This window comes from Lobosporangium transversale (assembly GCF_002105155.1).
Source record: "Lobosporangium transversale strain NRRL 3116 chromosome Unknown BCR41scaffold_103, whole genome shotgun sequence".
NCBI lineage: Eukaryota > Fungi > Mortierellomycota > Mortierellomycetes > Mortierellales > Mortierellaceae > Lobosporangium > Lobosporangium transversale.
The window spans coordinates 1-18,303 of NW_019029081.1; the positions used below are offsets into that span (position 1 = coordinate 1).

The 18,303-nt window shown below is 39.1% G+C and overlaps 5 protein-coding genes across 5 annotated transcripts; 3 read left to right on the plus strand and 2 right to left on the minus strand.

Annotated features, from left to right (window-relative positions):
* Positions 1–1,100: 1,100 nt before the first annotated feature.
* Positions 1,101–1,992, plus strand: BCR41DRAFT_315687 (hypothetical protein; the record flags this gene model as incomplete). The annotated part of the gene is made up of 2 exons (XM_022021215.1): positions 1,101–1,706; positions 1,822–1,992. The coding sequence occupies 2 exons, from the start codon at positions 1,101–1,103 to the stop codon at positions 1,990–1,992; spliced, it is 777 nt and encodes a 258-aa protein (XP_021875098.1).
* Positions 1,993–2,774: 782 nt separating this feature from the next.
* On the minus strand, positions 2,775–6,412 carry BCR41DRAFT_427050 (kinase-like domain-containing protein). The gene is made up of 9 exons (XM_022030825.1): positions 5,196–6,412; positions 4,944–5,022; positions 4,594–4,774; positions 4,272–4,438; positions 3,978–4,066; positions 3,668–3,806; positions 3,410–3,572; positions 3,154–3,256; positions 2,775–3,034 (listed from the first exon to the last, which is right to left on the minus strand). The coding sequence occupies exons 1-9, from the start codon at positions 6,258–6,260 to the stop codon at positions 2,807–2,809; spliced, it is 2,214 nt and encodes a 737-aa protein (XP_021875099.1). The 5' UTR covers positions 6,261–6,412; the 3' UTR covers positions 2,775–2,806.
* Positions 6,413–7,480: 1,068 nt separating this feature from the next.
* BCR41DRAFT_365875 (hypothetical protein) lies at positions 7,481–8,798 on the plus strand. Its single transcript, XM_022026187.1, has 2 exons — positions 7,481–7,854; positions 8,157–8,798. The coding sequence occupies exons 1-2, from the start codon at positions 7,518–7,520 to the stop codon at positions 8,753–8,755; spliced, it is 936 nt and encodes a 311-aa protein (XP_021875100.1). The 5' UTR covers positions 7,481–7,517; the 3' UTR covers positions 8,756–8,798.
* A 547-nt stretch (positions 8,799–9,345) lies between these two features.
* On the plus strand, positions 9,346–10,590 carry BCR41DRAFT_390976 (hypothetical protein). Its single transcript, XM_022028314.1, has 3 exons — positions 9,346–10,046; positions 10,169–10,245; positions 10,432–10,590. The coding sequence occupies exons 1-3, from the start codon at positions 9,406–9,408 to the stop codon at positions 10,476–10,478; spliced, it is 765 nt and encodes a 254-aa protein (XP_021875101.1). The 5' UTR covers positions 9,346–9,405; the 3' UTR covers positions 10,479–10,590.
* A 756-nt stretch (positions 10,591–11,346) lies between these two features.
* Positions 11,347–11,562, minus strand: BCR41DRAFT_315690 (hypothetical protein; the record flags this gene model as incomplete). The annotated part of the gene is made up of 1 exon (XM_022021216.1): positions 11,347–11,562. The coding sequence occupies one exon, from the start codon at positions 11,560–11,562 to the stop codon at positions 11,347–11,349; it is 216 nt and encodes a 71-aa protein (XP_021875102.1).
* Between the last annotated feature and the right edge of the window lie 6,741 nt (positions 11,563–18,303).

Below are 18,303 nucleotides of genomic sequence, written 5' to 3' on the forward strand. Positions count from 1 at the left end.
CGAATGCTCGCAGCCCTTCAGTTTCTTCTGCACAAGGGTTGGGTATCCAAGGAATGGATGCTAATGGACGCATGAGATCGCCTGCCCATGGATCTGGATATTCGGATTCAAACAGAATGGACTATCCCCGTGAGGAGCAAGAGTGGGACCGAGGTTATGATGAGCACAACTATCGAGGCTCATCCGGTTCAACAGCATCGTCTACGAACGCGGACAGAGTTTATCAACGCGAGAGATCCAACACAGTTTTATCAGAACGATCGGAGCGCTCTGTCCGTTCAGCCCGTTCGGAGCGTTCAGAACGCTCTGGCCATGGATCTCGCTATGAAGACGAACGAGAGCGCGACCGCGATGTCCGTGGTATGTCCACTTCATCACGAACCGGGCGCCAGGATCCATCTTCCGCTTACAAGACTCCTTCACCCCCTATTTCCCCAGAAGATGCTCACTCAGTCGATGCCTTATCAGGACCTCGGCAACCTTACAGACCCCCTACTCCACCAGATGTCTCTGCTCCTGTTCCATCCAGAGGTAGGTTTTTTTTTTTTTCAGTTTCGATTCTTCTGAGCTTAAATATCAAGCTATTGGATAAATTCTTACACTTTTTTATTATTATTTACTCAGGGCGTGCACCACCTACACGAAAGCCAAGTGGAGATCAGTTCGATGCCCTGATGGACGATTTAATGCAGGAAATCAATGTGATGCCATCTGGTCGTGACGTGAGCCGACCTGGATCCTCACACCGATCTCGATCCCGTCCCAATCTGCCAGAGGGAGGCCGAAGCAGGGATCTAGGTGCTGGATCTCCACCACCGACTCCCAAGATTAATGGCGGCGTGGACAGCCGTAGCCAGCGTTCCGGACGGGAGCGTAGTGACCGAGATCGCGAACGTTCAGATCGTAGAGACCGTGAACGTGAACGAGAGCGAGAACGAGGAGTGATGACGGGAGAGGAGCGTGAGCGTGCACGTGACAGAGAGAGATCAGCTACCTCTGGACGTGCACGTAGCCGTTCGACGAACCGTCGTGGTGCTGTTCCACATTGTGAAGGTTGTAAACATGACATTCAACCTCAGGAGCTTGCAGAGGCGATCAAGATGCCTCATGGTGATTATCATCCAGAATGCTTCAAATGTGCACGTTGCCGTCGACCACTCGAGTCTTCACGCCATGGATATGAATACGAAGGTAGACTTCTCTGTGAAAAGGATTACCAGCGATATCTGGAGAAGGATGCACAGCGCTCAGATCGACCCTCACGAAACCGTGGAGCTGCAGTTTGTGCAGGTTGTGATGCACCGATCCAAGGCGAATCACCAGTCTATGCATTGGGTCAAGCATGGCATGAACACCATTTGGCATGCTATCAATGCAAGAAGCCTATTCAACAATCTGTGGGTCATGTAGAGAAGAATGGACGGGTGTATTGTCCCAAGGATTTTGGAGAGTTATTCTTGCCCAAGTGCCGTGGATGTGGATTGCCAGTAGAGAAGGAAGCTGTCTGTGCACAGGATGGAAAATTGCAAGGCAAATGGCATGCAGCTTGCTTTGGATGCCAAACTTGTAAGAAGCCTTTCCCAGACAAGAGCTTTTATGTCTATGGTGATTCACCCTATTGCAGGAGACATTACCATAAACTGAACAACTCTCTCTGCAAGGGGTGCGATGAACCTATCGAAGGGCCTTGTGCTCAGACTGTAGAGGTAAGCCAAAAAAAAAAAAAAAAAAAAAAAAAAAAAATCGGTCTTTCAATTCTCGGGGCATTTACAAAGAGGCACTAATTTTAATTCTTAATACACGATCGATTCATTATTGTAGGGCTGGAGATTCCATCCTGGATGCTTCTGTTGTGTGGAGTGCAAAGTTCCATTGACTGATATTTACTACAACTTTGAGAATCAGGCCTATTGCGAGAGAGATATCACAGTCATGCAACGTACTCGTAATGTTCGTGCTGAGCGTCGCAAGACACAATTTGGAAAAATCTAAGATAATGACAATGACTAAAAAAAAAAAAAAAAAAAAAAAAAAGAATTTGGACATGGATGAGACGACAGCGAAACATTGAGAAAGAGAGAGAGGGAGAGAGAGATCAAAGAGACTCTTGTCTATCACTTCCATGATCGAGAAGGAAGCAAAAGTTGGTGAGAACGAAGAAGGATTAAGATTTATTTATTTTTTTTGCTATTTTTTATTTGTTCCCTTCACATGCATATATTTGTTTTCTTTTTAATGCGTAGTTATCTCGGTATCCTTTTCGTTTATTTTTTTGCTTCCTTTCTTTTTTTTTTTTTTTTTTTGTTTTTTTTTCTATCAGGTCATTCTCCTGAATCATACCAAAAATGAAGGAAAAGAAAAAAATGAGCCTAGTTCACGCCTATTTTTTGTAATCGCGAAGCCTAACTTGTAGACAAACGAAAAATAATTAATTTTATATAATAAAATATATATATACATAAAGATAAATAATAATATATAAATGTATTATATATATATATATATATATCATATAAATTTGTATATGTATGATAAAGCTTTTGTTTTGCATTTCTTTTTATTATTATGAATATTATAGCCATTCTAAGTTTTTCTTAAAAAAAATAATCTCTTCGTTAAAGCTGAGAGCAAAAGACATAAGGTCGAGTTGAGGTAAAATAAAAGTACAAAAAAAAAAAAAAAAAAAAAAAATATATAATCATCAAAATAAAAAAATCATCAAAAAATAAAAATGCAAAAAAAAAAAAAAAAAAAAAAAGAAGAAAAAGAAAAAGACATGATAAAAGGGTGGGATATAAGAAGGATACTACCTATAAGAAGATGAAGACGAGGATGACTTCTTCATTCCAAGGATTTGTCCATTCTCATCCACAATATAATTGAAAAAGGGATGTCGTAATGCCTCTGCTGCTGTGATACGTTCCGCTGGGTCATAAGTTAATAGCCGACTGAGTAGGTCCACAAAGTCAAGTGAGAAATCACTGATCTCTTCACGATTTCCATTGCTGCCACTTTCGGATGGGATTACATATTCCTGGAATAGGATTTTTTAAAAGAAAAAAGAAACCGGTTTTTAGTAAAGGGACTTTTTTTTTTTTTTTTTTTTTTTTTTTAATAAACTAATAAATACCCAAACAAAATAACAATCCTTACCCGTAATGGCTTCAATGCTTTGACATATTTCCGACTATTTCGCTTAGTCTCATCATTTGGATAATCGAGCCGTCCATGTACAAAGTATTTCTGAGAGGATTTACTATTGAAATATAAATATAATATAAATAGATGGATAGTGCATTTCATTAGATAAAGGTTGAAGCCATTTAACGACTAACAAAAAAAAAAAAAAAAAAAAAAAAAAAAAGAAAAGAAAAAGAAAAAGTAATATATATATATATATATAACTTACTGAGATGCGCGTATGAGTTTGTCCGGAATGGGTCCCAAAACTGCTTGCATCATGGCCAGATGCTCCAAATTGTCGTGTGTCTGAAATAATGCCTCGCCTGTTAAAAATTCAACCAAGATACAACCAATTGACCAAATATCGCATGGGTAAGACCAACCAAGGCCTATTTTCCACAAACCGATAAGGATAAATATTAGTGTTCATTACTTGCATATCGTCAAAAAGGAGTAATATTCACTATCATTTATATTATCTTACCTAGAATGATCTCTGGAGCTCGATAGTGTCGTGTGCTAACAATAGTTGAATGATGTTCATTTTGAAACGTAGCGCTTCCAAAGTCAATAAGCCGAATCTCTGGATCCAATAGAATCCTCCTTGTTTTCGATGCAGATTTCTATAGAACAAATAGAAGGAGGAGTACACAAGACATGAAAAAGTACCATTGCATTGTCAATTCAACATGCAATTATCGTATTGAAAGAGTACAAGTTTACGACTTTTTTTTTTAAAAAAAAAAAAAAAAAAAAAAAAAGTGAATTTAAAAAAGACTAGAGTATAAATATACCTTATACGGGGCTTGCCGATACGCTCCATTTGCAAGAAGAATGTTCTCAGGCTTCAAGTCCGTATGGATCAATCGTAGTCGATGAAGAACTTTAAAAGTAATCAAAAAAAAAAAAAAAAAAAAATGCAACATGTGAGTGCTCATTAATGTCTTAATCAGCTGCTTTTGCCCCAATCTCCGCGGAACGAAAAGAAATTTCCATGCTTTGTACAATGTTAAATACATGAATGTGGACAAAAAGAAAGAACCTTTTTGTTATTCCTCATGGTTCTATCTCTACCACTTCAGACTTACATGCGACACTATTGAACAATTGTCGTGCGAAATGCTGGATTTGATTGGGTGGAAAAGGGCAGAACGCATTGTCTTTAAGCCAGTCATAGATCGACTGACCAAGAAGATCAAACACCATACAAACGTGCCTTCGATAGTCAAAACATTCGTTCAGATGCAAGCATTGACTTTTTTTTTTTTTTTTATGATAAAAAAAAAAAAAAAAAAAAAAAAGTCAGTAACATTTCATTAGTATAGTGTCATTCAAGAAGAAGGAATAAAAAAGAGAGAGAGAGAGAGAGAAAAAGACTATAGTTACAAATACTGTAGAACATAGACTTACTATCGATTCTGCGGATCATGTTGCTTAAGCGTATCCAAGACACGAGCCTCAATCTTGCTAGCCTCCCGGTATTTTTGAACAGCCCTAATGATTTTAATCGCACAATGTTTCCCAGTCTCACGATCAAAACATTCGACAACCTTTCCAAACGTTCCTTGTCCCAAGAGACGAATGATTTTGTCTGATGTAACATTGTTTTTTTTTTTTTTTTTTTTTTTTTTAAGAAAAAAAAAAATAAAAAAGTAAATACTTCTGGGATATCTCTCCATATATTTTTGTCCGCATAGAAAGTAAGCGAGTTAAGGAATGTAGGGAAAACAAACGCGATATTATATAAAGATTCAACTTACATCGAGGAGTCAAATCTTCATTAGGAACAACAATGTAATGGCCTTCTTTATCATCCCAAGGAGTAGATGTTGCTGGAGGCTATAGTAAAATAATAATAATAACAATAAAAAGCCATAAGTCAAGGTCAGAATCAATGTCAATAGAAAGCTTCTTTACACGTTAAAAACAGCTACAAGGTTTTTTTTTTTTTTTTTTTTTTTTTTTTTTTTTTAGTTTTGGCTTTTGGCTTTTGGCTTTTTATAAAAACTTACATCTCGACTAGATGCGGGCGGAACTTTAGCCGCAACAGGCTCATGCTGTTGATGATAATAACCTCCGCCTCCACTAGAATATCCATGGCCATTCTGTGAAGTGGACGACTGATGTGAAGGGGGTGCAATATATTTGACAGCCGAGTTTGATTTTCTCCTTTTTCTGGGCGGCGGTATCGTATCCGGCGCTGTCAACTCTGAAGAATCTCCATAGTCATGTGGATACCTAGAACTGGAATATTGGTAAGGGCGGCTGTAGTGATCATAATGATGATGTGATTGATGGTAGCGCTGGGGTGATGATGGGGGTGGATAATGATATGCTGACGAATAAGACGACGAACCCGAGTAGTATGGATCATGATCACCAGAAAGTGAGAGATAAAGAGGTTGCTGGTGTTGTTGCGAAGGTTGATAGTGCTGATATGATGGATGAGGATATGATCCATTGGATCCAAGGGGAACCAGTTCTGCGGAAGGTGGTCTCTTGTTAAGCCGTCTTGATGTCCTACTTGAAGGCTCTAGTAGCATGCTGGGCGCCACCGCTGTTAGAATAGAGGGATGATGATAGTGGCCATCATGACTCCCCTCAAAACCGGTTTGGTGATTTGAGGAATGGTTGTGATCTGAGCTGGTATGACTGACATGGTGTGGTAAGGATGATGATGGTGGCGGCATCGCATAGGATCGTGGCGAAGCCCTCAACGGATAAGAGGTCGAAGAATCATGCTGCTGATGAGACGCTTGCGGAGGAAGAGGGGGATGATGGTTGTCCCGATGATAGCTGCTCCGAGTGCTGCCACCGCCACCACCACCGTAACCATTGCTGCTGCTGTTGCTATTACTGCTACTGCCACTCCCAGGAACTTGTTGATGACGCTGGTAGTGCGAGTATGAAGCTGAGGAAGAAGACGGAGGTGGTGGAGTATCATCTTCGATTACAATGACTTCCTGGGGAGGCCCGTTCTTATAGAATTCCGCCCAATTGGTTTGTCGTTTCCCGCCACTTCTACTGCAGCCTCTTTCTCGTACTGAACGTGGCGCCCGTGTGGTCGTCAGGCTCATTGTACCTCAGTGATCACCTTTCGTCACTTGTGCTGTGCAAAAGAGGAGGAATGCAAGCTCCTGCTGGGCGTGGAGAGGCGGATACACTCCCCTTTTGCGAATCCAATAATAACAACTCGTTCCTGGAGCTTTCTTTTTTCTGTGCGACTGAACTCTTTTTTTTTTTTTTTTTTTTTTTTTGCTTTTTTTTTTTTTTTCCTCCTTCACCGGTTTCTGCTCTTTTCTGTCTTCCTGAAAGATCCTAAATGAAGTTGCTGATGGAGATGAATTGGATCCTGGAATGGATAAATGATGGTTAAAAATTGGCAGGAAAAAATATATGAAATGAAAAAAAGGCCAATCGATAATAATAATAATAAATAAACAGTGGGCTGTAAAAATGGTCAATAAAAAAAATAAAAAAAACAAAAGAAAGTGTTCACATGGCAAACAACACAAGATGAGCTTTTTTTTTTAAAAAAGAAAAAAAAGAAATAAGGAAAAAAAGAAAGAAGGTGGTTTTCTGTGGGAGCAGCTGAGAGAGAGGAGACAATTCAATGTTGTTTATAGTTGATGTTTAGTCATTGGTCCAAATGACAAAAACTTTTGGTTTGTTGTAGTAGCTGCATAATTTTTTTTTTTTTTTGTCTCTTTGGTTTGCTTTAACACACCTACGCAAGGAAAAAACAAAGACTGGGCAGAGTAAATTGCGTCTGCTTCTCTTTGTCCCTTATTTTTATTTTCTTTTTCTTTTCTTTCACTCTCCTCTCTTCCCGGCTATTTTTTTTTTTTTTTTAGCTTGGAAAGGATGGACGAATGGATGGAGGTTAATGAGGGATTGGTGACTTCTAAAAGAACCGATCGATCACATCCTTTGTGCCTCTTTGTATTGTGTGTCTCAAAAACGGAAATTCGAGGGCATTCTCTATACGGATTTTTAGAGTGTTTACGTAGTATCACGAATACGTATGCTACCCTTAGAATATGGTATGCATTACGTATCATAAAGGAAACGTGATTTAGAATGACAAAATTCATACCCCAACCTTAAAAGCGTAGAAGCTAAGGAACACATTTCACGAGATGTGCAGCATTCTTCAAATTGTCCTTGTTCCCTCTCAATTAGCTCACCTTTAATCCTCTTTACCCCCTTCCATCCTTATTTCTCTACATCGTCTGTCATCTCTGAATTCTTTACTATAAAAAAAAGAAAAAAGAAAAAAAAAAAAAAAAAAAAAAAAAAAAAACGCATTTACACATTACATAGACAAAACTCTGATGTTTGCAAGACTTGCCAAGCGGGCTGCACAACCCGTGTCTGCCCTGAGGGGTACCAAGAACTGCAATAACAACATCTTGCGCAATCCTTCCCTTGGTTTAAATGCCATCCGTCATCAGTCCTCCTCATCCTCCAGTCGAGATAATGACAACAGCAACAATTCGGAAGTGGAACCCATCAGTCCAAATGAGAAACCAGTCAATGCCTCGTTTGAGTTACAACAAGTCGATCTTGCTCATGGCTCATTCTTTGCATTGCATCGCCCTCTGCTGGGTATTACCAACGGTCCCATGTTTGCCAGCAACAACGGCCTGTTTAACGATGATGACCCTGAAGGCAAGTTCTCCTCTCTTCCTCTTCCTTCCCCTTCTCCTTGTTTAGAGGGAGCGACGTTAATTTTTATTTTCTGGGCCTCCCGCCCAATTGAAAAGGACACTCTTGATTATCTCTTTCCCTATTCATTCCTATCCACTGGCTCTATTTTCTATCCTAAGCTCGTGATCATATCTAATAGGCTCATGGTCATGATGCAAGGAAATGCAGTTCAAGTTATACGACTATCCATTGCCATAATAGTTATTCTTACCCTTTTGGATACTTTTGCTAATATTGCTCTTTTTTTTTTCCCTGTTCAATAGATGCAGTTGTTGAGGACTTGACCAATTATTTTTCTACACTGCATCCATTTTCAATTGGATCATCATCACTATCACTACCCTCGCTTTCATCACCCGTGACCGCTACAGCAACTGCCTGGGCAAGTTTGCCTCCGACTCTAACGGATGCAGATCAAGCTGCAGATGAGTTTTTGAGGATGATGCAGGACAAACATGACAGGATGAGTTACTTTGAACAATTGGAATTGGCTCAGAAAGCAGAAGCTGAGGAAGCAGCAGCCCGTCTTTTTAGGCGCATGAACACTCCATCTTCTAAAAACAAAACACAAAAGACAGACCAGCACCGCCACCAGCACCAATCTATGACAGCGAATGAACAGAAAGAGTCTGAAACAAAGAAGGCACCATCAAAAATTCAAATCTTTTGTTATGATGATAACTATTCAATAAGATCAGTGGCCACAGTAGAAGCGGAAGCCATTCTGGATCCACTTTTGAATAACGAAAATGGAATGTACTTGACGAGTGTACTTCGTAAAAGACGTATCAAGATGCGGAAACACAAATATAAGAAGTTGCGCAAGAGAACTCGAGCCTTGCGTAAGAAGCTTGGCAAGTAAGGAGGAGGGAAAAAGAAAAAATTGACAAAAAAAGAAAGAGGCAGAAAAAAAAAAAAAAAAAAAAAAAAAGTACAGCTTATATCTATTATCATTTAAGCCTGAGCGTTGGGCATGAAAGCACAAAAAAAAAAAAAAAAAAAGAAAAACATTCTTCTTGTCCAAAGACCCAAAGGCTAAAGAATGTAATGTGTATAATCGCTGATCACGTCGCAACGGCTCGTGGCTGTGCTCTGCCCGTGCGAATAGCGGTGTGCAATCAAAGCGTATAAAATGCTCTATACATTTTTTTTACATTTTTACATTTTTAAACAATATGTTCTATACTTTATTTATTAACTTTTATTTTATTATTTTGCAATCGAATCATTTCAAAGGAACCTGTACAAATGACAAAAGGGACCTCCAAAGGACCAAAGTAAAATAAATAAAAAAAAAGTCACAAACAGCTGTTCATATAAAAGTCGTCTCTGTTTCATTCCCAACCTTTTCTTTCTTTTTTGACCCTGCAACACTTTTTTTTTTTTTTTTTTTTTTTTTTTTTTAATTCTTTCTTCATATTCTCCTATCAATTCTTCCTAGCTTTTTTTTTTGTTGTTGTTGTTGTTATTATTGTTGTTGTTATTGTTATTGCTATTTTTTATTCAAACACAATGAAGTTCTCGTTTGCTACTTCCGTCGTCTCTGTCTTGGTTTTGGTCTTGACTGTTTCCTCGTCAACTCCCGTGCAAGGTGGCAACGTCTTTTCTCATATTGTTTCCTCTCCAAATCATAATAATCACAATACTAATAACAACAACAATAACAATAACAATAACAACAATAACAATCATAACAACCACTACAACCATAATGTATTACATCCACAAACGCATTCTCCCTCACAACCTAATCAAACTAGTCATCTTGAATGGAACTCTCAAATAGGAGGCCGTCTCTCCCGTCAAGGTGGTGAACGAGGCCAATTTCAGCCCTATACCAATTTCGCATTACAAGACAGTTCTTCGCACCAACAGCAACAGCAACACTACGGAACAACGGACGAAAAGGGCTGTTCCTCTTCTTCTGGTTCTACACTCAATCCGATCCCTTGTCCAAAGAGAAATTTAGTCTATTTGCCCGATATGCAATCCTTTTTGATTCAATCTCCTCTAACTTATCAAGAAGCTGTTCAGGTCTGTATCGCCTGTGGATCCGAATTGGTCTTGATCGATGGTACCAACGTCGACCGATTCCGTGAAGCTTTTAGTTCCTTGGGAGGATTATATGGAGATCAGCGTTTCTGGATCAAGAGGTATACAGATATATATATATATATTCTTTCCCTTTCTTCTGGATCTTTCCAAAAAAAAAAAAAAAAAAAAAAAAAAAAAAACACATTTTTTTTTTCTAAATTACTTTTTCATGATTTGATAGCTGGTTTGGTGAATTAGTTCATCAAGGCTCTTGTCCCGCAACATTGATTAATCCACTCATGGGTAATCGTCTCGAACGTAAGTCCATAATATCGTCATGGAACAAAGAAAAAAAAGAAAAAAAGAAAAAGAAAAAGAAAAGCGACTCCTCATCTGACGCTGACGACGATGCATAATGCATAAATACAAAAAAATAAAGAAAACTTCCTCCTCCCCCTCAGATCTACATCTAATTTTTATCCAATGTCTTCTTCTAATATTTAGCTGTTGAGGAGGATTGTCAAGCTCGACTTTATGCACTATGCTACTAAGAAGTGCAATTTCTTTTCTCCTCCTTGTCCTCTCCCCTACAAAACAATAAACCTCCTTGCCAGTTCCACATTGTAAACATTGTCTTTCTCCAAGCAAAGTAGTAAACGAACGATACAAAAAAAAAAAAAAAAAAAAAAAAAAAATTTATCCTCAAAAAATAAAACAAAAAAAGAGATCTCATGTGACTATGAATACATCAAGCATATTAAAAAAAGACAAAAAAAAAAAAAAAAAAAAATTAGGAATGCTATTGTACAAGATGGTCATGAAGATATACTGAACAATCAACAAAAACACAGATAAAGTAAAATATATATATAAAAAAAAATAAAAAATAAAAAAAAAAAAGGCATGCAATGGAGAGGAGAGATACTGGGAGTCATAAAAAAAAAAAAGAAAAAGAAAAAGAAAAAAGAAAAAAAGAAAAAGTGATCATGTATCTTGAGAAGGTGGTGCTTCTTCCGTAACGTCTGAAACAGCGGGCACATCATTTTCCTCTTTCATCTCAGTAGCGGTAGTAGAATTAATTGTGGCTGTGGATGAGCCTAAGCTGGAGGCTATCGTAGTCGTCGAACTGGATGCAGAATTTGTAACCACAGGTGTTGCTGTTTCAGATGATGGCAAGCTTTTAGGCTTCCTGAACTGACCGCTGATGGCTCGCAGCTGTGCCATAGATGCACCGATTAGTGTTTCTTTGGCAGAGGGGGCTTCCTCAATTGCTGCTGCCTGCTGTTGCTGAAGCTGGAGCTGCTGATTCTGGCGCTTTAAAAGCTTGGCATAGTCTGTTAAAATAGAGTCAAAGAAGACGAAGAAGAAAGCTAAAAGTTAATAAAAAATTTGTAAACACCATGGGCTTGTGGCAACTTGTTACGATGTCAAAATATACTTACGAAGTCCGCATGCATTGCACAGAGTGCGTGCTCCATCAGGTCCTCGCCTCCATTCAGGAGTATCAGATGAATCACAAGAAAGACATCTTCCAGGAGGTTGCATCCGCTTCGCCCGCTTCCGATACTTTGGTTGGGCCTGGTCATTCCTATTTGATGCTCTAATCAGTGAACCGTTATCATTATAGGATGACATTCCTGCCATGCCGCTCTGCGAGGACGTCGTTGACATATATGAACCGTATGGGGAGCTCTGTTGTGAATAATCTCTCCCGTTTTGCCTTGACATGTTCATATGAGCATCCCCTGGTCGCTTGAAGGCTGACGATGACGGCTCGAGCCCGTTGCGTCCGGTAGATTGACCCTGCCCACTTGCCTGAGCGCGTTGCTGCAACAGTAATTGTTGCGTATCGAGATTGGGTAGTGGAGTTGTATTGGAAGCATCTGAAAACAAACAACGCTTGCCACGAATAATATTGATCTCCTCATCCAAAACCCTCTCATCAGGCGTCATAGCCACCCATGCCTTGATACGAATGGCAAGCTGAAAGATGGATGTTGCGGCTCTGGCTAGCTCAAACACCACTTCATCTGAGGGTGGTCCCATACCAAACTGTGGAAAGTCATCGTCATCCTCCTCAGCATCATCGACCTCAATGTCATTATCACCATTCATATTATGCTTCATAGGCCCGTATGTTGAATGCTGTGGTGCTCCGTTGACGGTCTTGGGGTTGGCTTCACTCGAGGTAGCAGTTGAGGATGAAGAAGTTTGTAGACCAGTCAACATGGTAGAATTGAGATTACGGATCATTTGCGAAATATCGCGCTGGCGAGGATCTTGCCCGTGCTCTGGCTCATCGTGATGTTCCTTCATCTCTTCTGGATCTTGGCTTGCATAGTGGAGAGCGAATCTGCAGAGCAGGTCGCAAATCTCGATCGCAGACTTGAGATCCACAGTTGTAGGCATATCTGTGCCAAACTTGTGATGCATGTCACCTGAATCCGATGCAGAAGGATCCAACCGAGTCTTGGTACTACTTGCGTCGCTCACATATCCATTTCTGTCATCTTCATCTTCTTGATGATTGCCACGACTGAATTTCTCAAGTTGGGGAAGATGCATAGTCTTCTGGCCTTTAGGACCAGAATGTCGCTCAGAATCAGTGCCTTGTCTGATTTGAGAAGGAGGAGAGCCACCTTGTTGATGACGTGACAAAGGGGATGGCGATGGTACAAGGGACAAATGAGGATTTTGTGGCGGATGTTGTGGAGAGCGACGGGGATTGGAGATATGTTGAGCATCAGCTGATACATCCTGATGCTGCGGTGGAGGGTACGAAGAATTCCGCTGAGGTTGAGAAAATGAATCGGAACGTGTGGATGGATGCAGATCACCATGATTATCAGTCTCGATAGTGTCATTGTATCTATAAGAATGCTCAGGTCCTGAAGTATAATGCGACGACATATTGCGCGGTTGCTGAGAGCCAAAATGAGTAGAGAACTCCTCGCCAGTGGACGCACTCGTGGCCATATGCGAGGCCGTGGGATGAGATGAATGTCGCGCCTGCGATGGAATGTTTCGCATGGACATAGAGCTGGCTTGTGAGTGTTGATATGACGATTGGGCGTGATCTTCTGTGGTATCTACAGATGCTGTGCTGGAAAAAGTACGATCGCGCAATCCAGCCATGTCACTAGGATGGCGATTGTGGGCAAGAGAGCTGTCTAATGGTGGCTCGGCTGCAAGTTGGCAGCCCGGATAGTGTGGCAGCGATTCGTGCGAATGCCTCGGGTGTGGGCGTGCATACGGTTGAGAGTCTATGGACGGTTGCGAGGATGGATAGGATGAAGGGCTGCGACCATCGTTGCTCCTCTGACTGTTAGGTGCATGTTCATTTTGATAATCCTCATGCCTACTTTCATTAATGCCTTGTGAGCGAGTGTCTGATTGCCAATTATCTCTGCTATGATCGTACGAGGGCTCATTCCAATGAGATACATCATGGCGGCGCCCATCATGACTGTGGCTCCTGTCCTGCAAACGTGGACGACTTTGGCCAAAGTTCGGAGGAGGGCTTGACCGGGAGTTATGGTTGGGTTCAAGGTATCTGCCTCGACTCTCAGGAATAGATCGTCCTCCTTGATTGCCCTCATATCTGTTATCGTAGTCTCTAGGTGCATTGTAATGGTTTGGATGCCATGAAGGATCATCATAGGTTCCTCGATCAAAGACAACGGGCCTTGCCAGAGGATTAGTTGAGTGGGAGGGGAATGTGGAGGGCAAAATGACGTTATCTTGAGTCGAATATGCTCTAGGCCATGGATCGATAGTTATAATGGAGTCGTCTTGAGAGGAAGAATAATGACGATTACTCCATGGCCGTCGAGCGGCTTCAAAACGGTCTAAATCTCGATGGCGCTGATTCGGGTGTTGCGGTTGAGCATAGTGACGCGAGGTTATGAGTGCTGTATTATGGACTGGGGAGACGGCGATGTTATTGGCACTACTGCTCTGACCTGGAGTTCTGGGAGAAGAATGGAATGTGGAACTAGTGACGGAGGCAGGGGTGGTCGATGGTGATGGTGAAGGATGATGCAATTGATGATGAGTATTGGAGTGCACGTTTTCTGGATGAAAGTGAGAGTGAGAATGAGAATGAAGGCTGTGAGTTTCTTTTTGGGTATTCTCAGCAGGAGCGCCAGGGGAAAATGGTGGCGCGGAATGATTGTGTGTTCTTCGATAGATAGCTGGAGGATATCCTTGTTGTTGATCCATTATAACTCTAGGCGAGCAGGCTGCTTCCACAACACACCATGAGCTCTAGAGAGTTGAAAGTGTGCAAAGAAAAAATAAAATAAAATAAAGTAAAAAAAAAAAAAAACAGGGTTAGGAGTCATTTAATGTAAAATTCGTATATTCACAACGCAGACACCCTTTTTTTTTTGGCTTCAACACATACAAGGCACTTAAGATAATGGTATACTGTTCTTTCTTTTTTTGATTCAAAAAGAGGAAAGTGGAATTAGACACAACGAAGAAGGAGGGAAAATAATGAAAAGAAAAGGGAGAATAAAAAAAAAAAAAAAAAAAAAAAAAAAAAGGTATAGATGGATGGATGAATGAATGAATGGGAATGAACAAATGAATGAAGTAATGAATCAAGTGAGATTATTAGAGATATGGATAGATTGTCTATTAGGATGTCCCAGGATGATAACGAAAAGAGTGAAAGAGGAATAAGAAAAAGAAAGAAAAAAAAAAAAAGAGAGAGAGAGAGAGAGAGAGAGAGAGAGAAGGAGAGAATGAGGTAAATAGGAATGGGATGCGTGTTAGTAGAAGAATATAGGAGTGAGAGCGGATCAAGGTGTGACAGTCTCCACAAGAGTAAGAGTGTACGAATGGGATTAAGAGAAACACAGATGCACCTTGGGAGGGTCGAAAAGAGGAAAGAGGAGAGAAGTGGAGAAGAGAAGAGGCAAGAAGGACGTTTGAAAAAGGGGAAAGTAATGAGGTCTGACAGAAAGTTTGTCGGGGCGGTGCAAAAGTACCAAAACGCAAAAAAAAAAAAAAAAAGAAAAGAAAAAAAAAAAAGAAAAAAAAAGCGAAAGGAAAAAAAAAAAAAAAAAAAAGTATAGGAATGATGAAATGACTGAATTGGAGTGAATAGTAAACCTTATTCTATGTACAGTATATGATAATAGAGGGCAGACAGAGTTGCAGTCTTTTCAAGAAAATAAGGAATGGACGAAAGCCGTTAATTTTGATGAGATGTCTTTGTTGATATTAAAAAGAACTATGGGAACCGTAAATATGAGAGGATGTGAGAATGTTCAGTTGAATGCAGGCGAATGTGGGATGCAAGTGATAAAAAATAAATAAAATAAAATAAAATAAAATAAATAAAAAAAACGCAGGGGAGGGGTGAAAGAGTATGAAGAGTAAAAAAGACAAAAGAGAGGATGGAATGGATGATATGGATGAATGTTTGGATGTGTGTTTTTGTTTGTAAAAAAGGTTGTATGGATACAGCGACAAGGGGTGGAGAGGAGCAATGGTATAAAAATGTACACCTGTGTTGGTAAACTTGTTTGAAAACATTCAAAAAGACATTTTAGTGTGGACAAATAACAAAATCCCGATCCCCTTATGAGATCTCAGATCGGGAGCGTGGAGATCTAGCCCAATGAGACAAGTCATCATTATGCAACCTGAGCAAAAAAAAAATAAAAAATTTTTGTGACTAAGTTACAAAGAGAATAAATAAATAATACAAACGCATAAAGTTGTAAAATATATTTAACATTTCGTATATCACTCCCTGTGCAGTATATACTGTACTCACTTCTTTTTACATATAATATATAATAAAAGTCTCTTTTCTTTCCTTTTAATCTATTTTAGCCTTTTTCCTTTTTCTTTCTCTTTGAGTGCATATAATTATGTACTCTATTATTATTCTCAAATGGTTATTTTAGGGGAAGCAACTGGACCTAAATAAAATAAAGTAGGAGAGAATCAAGCACCGGTAGTCGGATCGTCTGTGGTCCGTTGTCTGGGATTTAAAACACCCATCCAACTACAACCAAAAAGTCGCAAAAGAACCAACTTTACAGTCAGCAACTTTCATTCTGAAGCAAACAAACCGTTATTGTAAACAACAAAGCAACAGAACAACATCAACACCAACAACAACAGATCTCCCAACGATGCAAGGGCCTAGATGCACAGGATGTACATAAAAATAATTGTAAAAAAAAAAAAAAAAAAAAAAAAAAAATCCCCACATTATTGAATGTGTTCTCAATAAATCTATACAAAGATACAATGCCACGATAGGCATTAAAAAACAATATTACAAATCAGAAAGAATCTCAGGAGTAACCTATACCACCAATGAATTATAAAGACTGTCTGTCGATCCTCCCTTTGAGTCTATTTTTTTTTTTTATTTTTTTTTTTTATTTTTCCTTAACCTGCCTTTTCCTTTCACGTGTGCAATACTTTTGGTCTCACACTAACTTTTATTTTCACCTCCGAGTATTCATCATGTTACTCCATCTCTCTTTAAGATAACCTTTTCAGACTTCATAAATGTGGCATTCGTATACAGGAGTTAGGACTTCTGACCCTTTGACATTGAGAAAGTATTGAGAAAGGTAATAGCAGCGGTAATATGGTAAAAATTTGGATCCACAAAGACAAATTGGATAAATTGCCAGATGACGACCTAAGATGGTAAAAAAAGGGCCTTTTTTATTTTTTTCTTTTTCTCCTTTTTCGTTTTTCCAATTTTTTGGTCTACCTACAACATCGTAATGTTTATATGGCGTGTACAGTAATGTAAATGTACATTATATATATCTATTTACGTTTGAGGAAAAAAAAAAAGGTTTTCCTTCGCCTCTCCCATATCCTGGCCTGAAATCGGAAAATGTAAACAACAGGCTCAAGATCGAGATCCGATGTGTCATTCATAAATTTAAAAAGTAAAATTAAAGATGGACGGAAAAAACAAGGTTGCCGCTGCTTAGGACAATGGGGCGAGGGGGGGAAAGGAGAAGGAGGGAAAAGAAAAGAGCGGAATTGAGGGAAATACAGTAAACTGTGGTCGATGAACGAGCACAAAAAATATAAAATAGAGTGAAAAAAAATAATAAAAAAAATCAAGGAGCCATTTTACCCTATCGAGTTGTTAGTGATTTTTTTTTTTTCTTTTCTTTTCTTTTTATTTTTATGGCATGACCCTATTGTTTATTGGAGCTTATTGTATCTCACCTACGCTGCATGTCAATCCTCCGCTTCTATGGGAGAATGGGAAGGAAAGGAGAAAGTAACCAAAGTGAATAGGAGAGAATGCCGTTAGTAAACTTTACTAAGTGCTAAAAACCAAGCATGTTTCCTTCAATTCAACCGTCAATACAAATAAAGCAAGGCAAAAGAAAAAGAAAAAAGTATTGTAAACGATACACTGAAAATAAGGACATTATATATATATATATATTTATAATATCCATCCACACACGGGAGAATAGGATTGTATAAAAATATAATTATACATTTACAGCATGCCCAATAAACAAAAAGTTTATTTATTGGATGTTTATACTTAAAAAAGACAAGAGGCACTGCTGGTTGGTTAATTGGGGTCAGTACGACTCAGGTGCCTACTTTGTATAAAAACATTGTAGCTGCTTCGAAAAGTATCAGAAGAGTTCGATACATTGAAAGAAGACGCGTGAGTTGTGACAAAACTAAAGTTAATCTTCATCGATTGATCCTCATGGGGCAGAAAAACCATGATGGTGGATATAAACATTATGGACATTTGGTGTTCTAGGATTAGTGTTTTCGAAAGTACTTGGATAACTGCGGCTCTCTTTTTTCTCTCTTCAAAATAAACATCAAAGTCTAGATTTGGCGGGTAGGTGCAGATGAATCAGAGGGCGATATACATGAATATTTGTAGCTGTAGTCTAAGAGCAAAGACTGAAAGGTGGTAGGAAGGGAAGAAACCATCATCGGTAAAAATCTATTCATCCGTACCATCGCTCTCACGTAAACGAGGAAAAAAAAAAAAAAAAAAAAAAAAAAAAACTTTTACAGCGTTATTTACGCCATGAGCAGTAACTATAGAGATTATAGAATAATGAAATGAATTACATGGTTTATGGTAAACACATTTCCATACTTTTCTCTCCTTCATACTCCCATGAACATCATGAACCCTTGCTGAGATTGGAGAAAAAAAGATAAAATAAAACAGAGTACAAACCCAGAGCAAAGAAAACAATGACGTTCTTGCTAGGAATATAAAAATGGCTTGAAGTAACAGTAATGATAAAAACAATTGAAGAAGGAAGGCCCTTATGGAAGACCTTTTTGCTTCATGTTTTTACGAATAAAGATAAAAATAAAAAAACAATAAAAAAA